General features: G+C 38.5%; 1 protein-coding gene across 3 annotated transcripts in view; it reads left to right on the forward strand.

Moving 5' to 3' along the window:
* CSRNP3 (cysteine and serine rich nuclear protein 3) overlaps window positions 1-12019 on the forward strand; it is a 99509-nt gene that overhangs the window by 24283 nt on the left and 63207 nt on the right. For 2 of the 3 annotated variants that reach the window (XM_051787268.1, XM_051787267.1), the window contains exon 2: window positions 6390-6561. The exons of the other annotated variant lie outside the window; for it this stretch is intronic. In XM_051787268.1, coding sequence (XP_051643228.1) covers window positions 6414-6561 — 148 coding nt within the window. In that variant the 5' untranslated portion in view covers window positions 6390-6413. The remainder of the gene's footprint in view (window positions 1-6389; window positions 6562-12019) is intronic. 3 annotated transcript variants of the gene reach the window in all.

A 12019-nucleotide genomic window follows, 5' to 3' on the forward strand; every position in this document is an offset into this window, starting at 1 on the left:
GTTATAGTACACGCTGACTGGCCAGTGGGTGGGAGTTGTTTGTGATGAGTACTTTGCAGTAATGTTTTATGTGTAACATCTGTTTTCTGCATCCTCCTGTTCAGTTTGAAGTCATTTGCTTAGAAGTGTTTTATGTTCAGAAGAGAATCTGTGTTGCTGCTACAGACTTTAAATTTTTCTGTATTTTCAGATGATACATTTGAGACAAAGCAAAATGCAGTGTGACTCATAGGACAGGTATTTATTTAATGCTTGCCTTTTATGTTTATTTTTGTTTCTATTTTCAGATAAAAAATTTTTTATCCAGATAGATTTTATCATGAAATGTGATCAGGTCTCAAGAAGGAATTAGTACAAAATAAGGCTTCAAAAATGAATCAAAGAAACAAGTAATTAGATTTCTTCCCCTCCCTGTGCCCCCCAGCCCCAAGTGCCAATGTATTCTTGGGCTTTTTTTCTCTTGATTTTTCCTGAGCTTTAGTCAATAACTGATTTCTGTAGTGAGCCTTTTCTCTAACTCAGGAGGATATGTAATTTGAAGCAGGGTCCTATTTTATTATTTACTGCATATGGTACATGCTTGATGTTTGTCTTCATAGGTATATTCCATGCTTGTTCAGTTTCCCAAGTGATGATGTATGAGCCGTATACTAGAGTGCTGAATATTTCAAAACATTTATTTGAAGATTTTGGCAAGAATGAAAATATCTTTGGTTTTGTCTTTGTGACTTGTCCTGATTTTGTCTGGGAAAGAGTTTGCTTTATTCTCAGTAGCTGGTTTACTGCTTTTTGGATTCAGTATGAGAATGATGTTGATAACACACTGTTATCAACAGTTGTTAAGTGGTGCTTACCCTAAGTCAAAGACTTTTCGGTGTCTTCTGCCCTCTCAGTGAGGAGCTGCACAAGGAGCTGTGGTGAGCATGGCCAGGATGGCTGACCTGAACTGGCCAAAGGGATATTCCATACCACAAATCGTCATGTCCAGCATATAAACTGGGGGGCTTAGGTGGAAGGAGGCCAGTCACTGCTTGGGGACAGGCTGGGCATCAGTCAGAGAGTGGTGAGCAGATGTGTTGTGCATCACTTGTCTGTCTTGGGATCTGTTGCTCTCTCCCTCTCCTTATAATTGCAATTATTGTTGTTGTTGTTATTATTATTCTTATCTCAACCCACGAGGTTTATCTTTTTTTTTTTTTTAATTCTCCCACTGCAGGGTGGGGAGGGGGAGTGAGTGAGCAGCTGCAGGGTATTTATTTGCTGGCTGGTATAAAACCAGGACACCACTGCAGAAAGATTTTGTCAATTCCCTTATTTTCATTTTGTCTGTTATAGTAGTATCTTTTAGCACATTTCAAAGCAATAGCTGAAGTGCAAGTTAGGAGACATGCTTTTACCTCTCCTTACAGTGCTTATCTAATGTGGTCCTGGAGCCTTTTTTTTTTTTGTGGGTTATTTTTTGGTTTACTTTTTTCTGTCCATATGTGTGTCAGTGAGACACTGAGGATATCACAACTTTAAGTTAGGTTTTGTAGAACAAGTTCGGTAGTGTATGTTGTCGCAATGCCATAAAAATTTCCTCTTGGGAGCACTGGTATATGAACGCACTGTTTCCCTCCCCTTCATTCCCTCAGTAATTCTAACGTTATTCTTTTGGGGATTTTTACTGGGATTTGGAGATGCCTGCTGCAATGACATTGTTATGAAGATTTTCTAAAATTTCCAGCCTTTTTAGGTACCAGAAAAAATCAAAACAGCCAGATTTTTACATTATTTTACTTCGTAGGTTCCAGGTAGTATTGTGACTGTTTTAAATATATCCCCCACATTTACATGGGATTTTTGTCTTCTAGTAATAACATGTTGCCTCTGAACTTTTTAAATATATGGTGCCTGCCAATTATCTGACATCATAGCAAGGCAAAGCCTGTTGCCATGGAGCTCTGAGGACCTGCAGTCAGCATACCTGCAGCTAGAGAAGTAGAGACATGATCTCTTTGTAGGAGTAGTTTCTTCAGGGTGGAGGAAAATTAGGAAAGAAAGGAGGAAAAAATGAATGGGGGGATGTTTAAGAAAGATGTATCCTTCTTGCAGCCCACATCCATCATATGCTTCTGCTGTGTCAAGTTGCCATTTTCTTGAAGAATCCTTAACTGTGTCAGGCAATTGGTGTTTGACCTAGAGCTCACAGCATTGTGTGTTAGCTGGTTTTCCTTGCTTTAATACTCTGCTCCCTCCTTTTCAACTTTGTTTTGCTTTGCCGTGGATTAATGGCACATGAGCACAGTGAGGGATGGCAGAGGATGATCTATCACATCACTGTGCAAGGATTTTTTTGTGTGAAGGATATATCAACAAACAGGAAAGCTTCCAGTGCCTGCTTGTTACTCAGTTGTGTGAATCAGCAGGATGCTGCTCCAAATGAATCATAGCTACCAGACAGCTATTTAGTAATCATCCAGAAAGGTCTGTTTCTAATTGAACTTTTCAAGACAACTTTTGCTCTTTTTAACCAAATGGGTAAGTTTCATATAGCAGATCTCTTAACTGTAGCTGGTGGTTGTTTTTCAGTATTTGCCTGTGAAGGCTGAACCTCACTAGTGTCTTACTGGAAGTCCAAGAATATTGTTTCACCACTCTGCATTTGTTTTTCTTAGTTATGTTGTCTAGTTCCTGTAGTCAGTTGTGGACTTCTGTGTACTAGATTCTATACCTATGTACATTTGCTCTTTTTTTTTTTCAGAATACACATATTGCTACAGTACTTCTGTGTTTGAGTTTTCCCATCCTGTGTGGTGCTACTTTTTCATGTGCCCTAAGTGACTTGTGTTAGCAAAATTGTACTGCTGTGTACTTACATTATCTGTAAGATTCCTCTTATCAGATACAAGATTTATGTATAGTTTTGCTTTCCATTCATGTATTGAAAAGTTGCCTTTTGTACGTCTTTGGTGCCTTATCCCTTAAACTTGGAGGGTCTTCTGTTCAGATGAGGTTGGATTCAGATTTCTTTGAGACTGCAGTTGCTTCAGTTTGATTCCTCAAAATCTGAGATTACCTATTCAGTTGTAATTATGGTGCAGGACAAAGACCAATTCAGTTGAGTTCAGTTGAGTTGAGTCCTGGTTTCCTGACTGTGGACTTACGGAACCTTTCGTGATATCACTAACTTTGTGGCCTCGTTGCTGATAGAAGTTTAACTGTTGCTTATTCTTGTTGGTCTCTGGCATATATCCCTGCCTTCCACTGGGATATACCACCTAATGAGCAGAGAGCAGAATAACACTTTCATAAACAGCACTGGATTGTGTCCCATGCTTCGTATGTCCTGGTTCCTGGAGAAGTGGGTCTCGCAGGTACTGCGGGATGCCTGTGTAAACAAGGCAATCAGATAGAACATGCCTTGTGTGCTACTGGGCAGATGTGCCTCTTTCTGAAGAATATTGGCTTATGGAGAGGCATCTGTTTATACAGATGTTATTCTGAAGGGATCTCCCGCTGGTACATAGTGTATACAAACAGTTTTAAATACTCTCTAATCTATCTGTGTGATAGCCAAGCTCTTAAATAATGGAAGTGTCTCCTTTCCCCCACATAACATTTTCCTGGGGAGACTTGATAGCAGAAAGATTAGAATCAACAGATCTCGGGAAAGTGGCAACACCTAAATTGTATCGCAGCTATTTTGTCATACAACCTTCTCAATAATCTCAGAACAAAAATCAGGCAACAGTCACGCTAAATATATATAATGGATAGTTATGCCTTCTTTGTGTTGTGGTGATACGCAGGTTCTGCAGTATTCCTGTACCTCCTGGCTTATCTACATCAGCTAGCTGGGTGTAGAGCTAACCTATATGCCATTTCCAAGGATCCTGGGAATAATTTGTTATGGTTCATTCTATAAATCTTAATGAAATGGCTTTGCTACCAGGTTGTGGCACTTGTTGCAAATGTAGGCTGTACTAAAAGCAAGTAAATTTAAAACCCTTTGTTGTGAAAAATATTTGTTTGTGCCACTTCTTGTGAACAGTTCTGGCTGTTGAGACTCTCTATCTGCAGCGGCTTTACTGATGTGCAAGATGCACATTAGTCATCCAGTCACTGTGTGGTATCGGGTGGAAGACACTGTCTGACAAAAGGGCTTTTGTCTGGAAATCATCTCAGGCTATGAAATCGGATCTTGCTCTCTGACAGTCTGTGCACTAGTGATGATTGCAGCTATTAGGTTTGCCTTGCAGTGAACTTTTGACTGAGGTTCTTTGGATCTGGAACTCCACAACTCTTGTAGCCACAGTTTCAATGGGCACAGACATGGATGTGATTTAGGTCTCGCTTGTACGATAAACTCTTTGTCAGCCCATTTCTCACCCTCTTCACTGAGATGTTTGAGTGTAAGCATTTTCTTTCTCACACTCCAGCTGCTTCTTTACCCTCTTCTGCAGTCAAGCTGTAATCCTGTGGATTTGATATTGCAGGCTGTTGCCATGGAAATAATGGTGATTTCACAATTTCAGTGCTGTAAGCACTGCAGGAGGCAATGGAAAAGGTAGTTGGCAAGAGATATAGTGAGGACGTGGGGGACAATTCAGAGGAGTTGTTTCTAAATCTGTTTTTCGGGGAGAGGGTAAGGGGTTTCTTCCCCCTCTTTATAATTGTGGAGTTTCAGTGTGTGCGTGTTTAGTTCTTTTCTTTCTTTTTCTTTCCGTGTGTAAATGTGTTTTTACTAAAGGTTGATTCATAAAAATGTCATGTATTCTTACATTTTGCAAAGGTTATTACAAAGTGATGCTAAATTCTCCTTTCCATGTCCTCAGAATAAAAATACAATCCTTTCTTTGCAGTTCATAGCAATTCATTTTTGGACAAAAGGGCAGAGGTTGAGATCTAAGCATATTCTGTTTGAGTCATATATTTAGCCTGAAGAAATCCCTTTCAGGAAAACATTTTTTTCATAAATAGTAAAACAAGCTGAGAAAGTCATGGTGAGCATATGCATTCAAAGCTGTCTTACTGAGAGTATTAAACCCAATATATTCGTTATTTAATTTTTAGTGTGCTCTGCATATGAACAAGTTGGGAGCTGAAAGTCATGTTTATGCAGCATCTGTTCTTAGCATTATGTCAGGATTCCACTCTATACTGAAATCTTTTCTCTAATTTAGACACATCCATAAAGGTAGAGTGAAGCTTACTGGAGGAAATAACTTTGTTATAAAATCAATTGAATTGGCAGCTTAACAAGATGAAGGCAGTGGCATTCAGAAGCATGAGAACTTTTGGTACTATACGCTTAAAAGCATCAAACAGCAGCCTTTTTTCCCCAGCTATTTACAACAGCGTTTCACTGATAAGCCTAGTCAGAGAGTAGATGTTATCTGTAACTTTTAACTTGAGATCTTAGAATTAATTTTCAGTCTTCAGTAGAATGTAATCAGTAGTGATGGTGACAGTAAACTAGCAAGCTATTTTTTAATTAAAGATAGAGGAAAAATGTTTCAGCCCATCAGATGTGTTAAAATGATCTAGGAATTGCTTTAAAATATTTTGATATTTTTCTGCTTGGTATTTTATAAATGGGTACATGAAGATCAGCTGTTATATATGAAAGAGAAACAATAAGGAATATTCAACATGACTCTGGCTTTGTTGGGCAATGTTATTAGGAAGTCAAGTCCATAAGGATAGATTCAGTCCCTTGATACTTGTTTGAATGGAAATAGTCTACATGTGTGCCAGTACTCATATCTGAATTTCAAAAAGGCTATGCAAGAAACTCCTGCATAAATTAAAATGACAAAATGAGCCAGAACTGTGTTTGCAGGGCCTGCCCTGATGCTAAGTGTGTCATACAGCTCTGAAATCTAATTGCAAATGTGGGCATTTGTTAGTACTGAGCATTACATAAATCAGACCTTTAAAATAAATCAAAAGAGAATATTTTTTTCTGGACTATATTAATTAGTGAACACTGATTTTTGTCATGTGATGTTTCTTGGTGCCAAGTAAGTTTCGAAGTGTTGTATAAAGGTACATTTTTGGTGAATTATATTGGAGTATGTATACTTTATGCTTGGCCCAAAATTGCTGCATGACTGAAATATATATACATTTACACATGAGATTGGTTATAGAATTTTGTCTGCACTGGCAGAATACAGGTAGCATCTACATTACAGATGATAAATTTACATGACGGATGATAAATATACCAATAAGGTTTTTTTGACTCCTTCTTGGAAAAGTTCTTTAAAACTCTTGGTAAGGAGCCGTTTAGCTACAGGTAGTAGCATCTGATTGGTATGTGAACTCTTCCAGGGTGAATGAATTGGGAGACCTGCACAGGAGACAGGTGTGTCAGTGCCTCATTGCCTCTGTTCCTGTTACAGGTGTATGTTGAGAGCATTGCAGCTATGAGTGGAATTTTAAAGAGGAAGTTTGAAGAAGTTGGTGGCACCTCACCCTGTTCCTGTGTGTGGGAATCAGATGATGACATGTCTAGCAGTGAAAGTGCTGACAGTGGAAGTAATGTCCATCCATCCACTTCTAATCATTTTACTCGTAAGTACTAAAGTGATGTGTCAGGCACGATACTGCTTTTTGTACAAGCTAAGAAAGGTTCTTTTTACTTGTAAGAAATACAGTGAAGGCTGTCTGCTTTTAATTTGAAGTGTTTTTCTGTTTTATTACATTTAAATGCTGACACCGTGAGGAAGTACTTATTTTTGAAAAAGAACTATTTCATCTGGTAATTGTTTCTGTGAAAATTTGTATGTCAAAGTGAGTTTCAGCGGAAACTCCACTTTTATGCTTTATCACTCATATCTAGTTAGTATGAAATGTTTTAAGTATATATGAGTATGTCTTCCATTTTGGGTGATGATTTGGGGGAAGAGCTAATACCAGCAGTAACTACCTTTGAAGACCAGTGCTTCTGCTTAGTGCTGTGTGTTCAGAGTTGAGAGTAGAGTACACAATCTGTGACAGAATCTGATCAGTCATCCTGCCCCCTGAGCCAGTGCAACCATACGACTTTCAGTCTTTTTCTTTCACTCGTTACAGGAGTAAACAGATGAAGAAATTTATAATCCTCCCTGAGAGGGTGTTAGATTCATATTTGATGTCTCCATGAGACACTTGGAGGACAAAAATCCTTTTCTTGTTCCCACTCAAACAACTGAACATGAATAGTTAATTTACAGCATATTTTTCTTCTGACTTCTCAGGTTGAGATTACCAGTTACTAAACTGTCATAAATTGTGGACTATATAAAGCTTCATATTTGCATTAAACAGCGTGTAAATAAGTAGCAGTAAGTGATTTGGACTTTATTTGACAGTTCATATGTAGCAGCAAGAAGAGTGTCTCCATTTTTTAGAATTTTATGTATTATCTGCCTAATAAAACTAGGTCAGAGCTATTTGTGAATTATAACTGTCAATAGAATTAGTGTAGCTCCTTATGCCAAAAGGAAAAAGACTCCTCTGAGTAAGAGATACTTCTGTACCACCTTTTTTTAGAGCAGACTTTTCAAAAGTACTCTGAGGACCTGGATGTTCAACTGAGGGTGGTGGTGAAGGGATTGTGTTTTACTTTGACTGGGCACCACAGGAATCTGTTCTGAAACCTGTTGTTCTTAACATCTTTACTGATCACCTGAAGGAGGTGATGGTGACTTACATCATTTGCAGAGAACCACACTGAGGGAAATGGTTGGTGCCCTTAAGAGAAAAACTCCCATTCAGAGGGACCTGGGCAGACTGGAGGAACAGGCTGACAGGAGACATGCAAAATTCAGCAAAGACAAATACGGTTACGTACCTGGGAAGGAAAAAGTCCTCCAGTGACACAGGCTGGGAACTGACCTAGAGAACTGTGTCCAGGTTTGGTCCCACAGTGCAAGACTTTGATAAAATGGAGCAAGTGCATCAGAGGATCACCAAGGTCATGAGGGGGCTGGAGTGTTCACCATACGAGGAGATACTGAGGAACCTGACCGTGTTCAGCCTGGGAAAGGGAAGGCTCTGGGTGGACCCAGTAGAAATCGTGCAGTACCTTTGAGGAGCTCATGCAGAACATGTGCAGCTCTTCCTAGTGGTCAGTGATGGGAGAGTGAGGAACCAATGTAGATTGAAACAAGCTGTGTTCCGGCTGGATATAAGGAGAAACTTTTCTCCTTGAGGGTAGCCAGGCACTGGAAAAGGTTGCCCAGAGAGGCCGTGTAGTCTCTCTCCTTACAGATTCTTAAGACTTGGCTGGCTAAAGTTGTGAGCAGCCTTATCTGATATCTCAGCCATCCTTGAGCAGGAGGTTGGACTAGAGACCTGCTGAAGTCCTTTCCAACCTGAATCATCTGTGAGTTTATAGCTTACGTGCATCAGAGGTTCAGAGAGAGCTGAAGTAGCACTGCTTGTTCTTGTTCCAGAGCCAAGTTCACCAGTAAGCTGAGAGTGGTAGCAGCAAGCACATGTCCAGAAGCAGTTTGTACAGTGCTGTGAATCCACAACTAGACTGCTTTTGGGCCTGGTCTGATAAGTCTGTAGGGAACTGTGTTTTGCTTTATCAATTTACTATCTCTGAGATCTATTTGCCCCTTTTTACTGCAAAATCTATGTGTTCATCCTGTGTTCTGATTTGATACTTTCATCTCTGCTTCACCTCTGTGAATACAGATGGCAGACCAGTACTTACTGGGTTTGAAAAGCCCAGGTTTTCTGTAGGCTTCTTGCTGAATGTAGAGTGCTAGTGGGAAGAACAAAGACTGGGATGATTTGAGACACAGGTAGATGGGAGATGTCCCACTCCCCCCCTCCCCAACTCATTACTCTGCTTTAATGGTGCTTGAGGCTCTTGATGTTGGCTTTTAGAACTTGAACTCTCCAAATTTAGTGATAGAATTTTCAGCCTGGAATTTCTTCTATTTCACAGTCTGCCAGTGCTTTTGTCTACTGAATAGGCTTCAGGGCATGATGCAGATACATTTATTTTGTTTAGCTTTAATTTGTTTTCCATTTTTATGTGGTTTTGATTTTTGATTGGTTTGGGGTTTTGTTTTGGTTTGGGATTTTCATTTATTTATTTATTTTCATTGTTTCATTCTTGACAGAGTTGTTTTCAAAATTCTACAGTAATCTGTTGGTTTTTGGAAGTACAATTTTATATTTTTCTTGGCAGAATGGGTTTATTGGAGTGATTGCTGCAACAGATTACTACTTACTGAAGATTTTTTGGAGGATCTAGAATTGTGCATTTTGTATTAAAACTCATTTCTTTACAATCAGATTCTGATAGTAGTGGTTTTCTGATTCCTGTCCTCTGTTGTGGTTATTTTCTATTAGTCATCAGCTTCTGCAAAATCCAAATGCCCAGTTTATTAACAGTCCAAAATCTCTAGATGTAAAATGGAAATCAGTAAGAATATTTCCAAATAAAGATTTTTTTGTGTGTGTAAGGAGGTTGCAAGATTGCATTGCATAACAGTTGAATATGGAGCAAAACAAGAAAACACTTGCTGTTGCAAACAACTCTATCCTCACAAGCATATGTTACACACAAAACAGCAGGCTTTTAGAATATGTAAGGCATGTTTGCTCTAGCCTCATCTGAGATGAGTGTAAAATTCTTACCTCCTCAACCCACTTTATGCAGTAATGTGTTTATTCTGTACACATGGTGTTCCATGAAGTCTGCTCTCCTAGTGTGTGCCCAATGCCATTCTGCTGTTCAGAAAAATCTAAAAAGATTCATATAAATTCTTCCTGCTCTTATTTATCAATACATGTGCAGATTCATTGCTTCTCCAAGGGACTGCTGAGACACACAACAGCAATCTAAAAAATTCTTTATTGTGCCATGAGCTCCAGTAAACCCTGTCAGTACACAGTAATTCTTTGTGACAGTGGAAAGTTATAACAGTATTTTAGAAGCTGAATGTAGATGAAGGCTGCTGTTAATAATTAATACTCAATATTATGCATTAATATTTATATTTATTTTCCTGTGGTAGCATGTTTTATTAAAAAATAAGTGTGCATATCCAAATCAGTTAAATTATTACAGTACCCTTATATTGCTTTTCATTTCCTCAGTGGCATCCATGGAAATGAATATGCCTTTTTCAGAATTAAAGATACAGGTCTGCTGCATGTAAACACATATGTATATATTTATAGTGTGAAAAAAAAGTGTAACTATATATGTATATAAGCTTTGTCAAATTACATATATATATACACATTGTACATGTATATGTACAAGTGCAGTAAATGTGGTAATGGCAATCAGAAGCGTTGAGTGATATTTTAACTGTAAAGTCTGAGAGAATGAGACGGAACTGAAGAGTAAGAAGCTACGGGGGTTTATACATGTTGTTGACTAGGGTCCCAATCATGGTAACTAAAGAAATATATCTGTCTCTCTCCCCCTGAGGTTTAGGATTGGTGTGAATCAGGCACTTTTCCAGTAAGAAGCCTGCACTATATAGTGCAGTAAACAAATGTCATGCCATTTTTTAAAGGACATTTGATTTGTATTTTTTTTCCTTTGTTCCCTTAAAAAAGTTTACTATTTTACTCGTGGGTTGTTTGCTAGTTATTTTCTGGAATCAGGATTTCCCTTTGTTTTAAATCATAACTTTTTCTTCTAAACTCAGGGTTAGGGAACAGGTGAATTTCACTGGCTCAAACTTTTAACTCCGATGCAACTGGAAAGTTTCTCTATGTCAGTTAAACGTTTGTAGATTGCTGAAGCATGTTACATATCAACTATGCTCACCCCTGCCATTAAATTAATTCTTAAGCAAGGCGGGGATGGGGGTGTGGTGTGGGTGTCTGTGACCAGTTTAACAGGTCTGGAAATGGCTAGATGCAATCATGATAAAACAGAGTTTATTTAAGATAATTCTAGGAAAGCATAGGGAATGCAAGTACCTGTTTGCTCCCTATTCAAAATATGTGTACCTAGTTATTTTGAAAAAATAAATTAAAGGCGAAAATATGTCTTAGGAAACTAGCTGAAACAAAAAGTCTCTGAAATTTCATCACAAAATTTAATTCAAGGCTCTGAGATTATTGTTTTTTTAAAGATCTGAGTACTTCCACATTCACATTGCTGCCTTTCATGTTATTTGTGGTTAAGCTACTCAGTTTGCTCATCTGCAGTGAGGCCAGCCCTACAGTATTTCTGTGTATTATGATTATTTTCTTTTCAGCAGGATGATCTCTGCTTAACAGGCAAGTGGTTGCAGTAAGGCAGCCCTGTCAGTCAGTAATTATGAAGTGTCAAGTGGTTCCAGTAAAAGGTGGAAGAACTCTGTTGTGTGGAGTTGGTCTGTGAATTAGCTCTGGGAAATGGAAAAGCTCTTGTAGCCTTTGTTAGTCAGAAGTAGAGTTTTATTTTAGAGTTTCATGTCAGGGGGAAAAAACCTGAAATAATGTTTGGAATGAAGCTGAATCACCTTGGGTTGGGGCAGAGGCCTGCAAATTAGAAGTCCTTTTCTGAACAGCATATGCAAGAGACAGAAACTAATGGCAGTATAGATTTTTAAAGTGGTTTGCATCAATTTAAAATGCCAAAACTGGGATCTCAGGAATGCTAAGAACACTGACCAAAAGGGTATCTGAGATGTGTGATCAGAGAAATTCTGTCCCCTTATAGCACTGAATGTTTTGGGAAGGGTCTGTTTGCTGTTAATGTAGCCAGTGTGTAGAGCAGGAGTGATAAATACTGTCACTTTTCAGACTCTGAACAGATTATTAAAAACAATAATAATACGTGTTGTTATAATATTCTTTGTTGGATTTGGAAAACTGCTTGGCTCCCTAGTTAAATTCACAGAAACATCTTCAATACAAAAACCTGAGCCTGCAGACATTTTCCATTACCCTGTTGTTATGTCATGACTGACTTCAGTTTTTACAGTTTCTATGACAACCGTGATTTTGATTGGTAAAGAATCAAGTACTAAAGGATTTTTTGGGCTGTACAGTATTTTTCCATCAAAGGAGTAGAGTGAAAATA

The sequence above is a fragment of the Manacus candei genome, unplaced genomic scaffold, assembly GCF_025592945.1.
Source record: "Manacus candei isolate 608988 ecotype Guabito, Panama unplaced genomic scaffold, ASM2559294v1 h1tg000023l, whole genome shotgun sequence".
NCBI lineage: Eukaryota > Metazoa > Chordata > Aves > Passeriformes > Pipridae > Manacus > Manacus candei.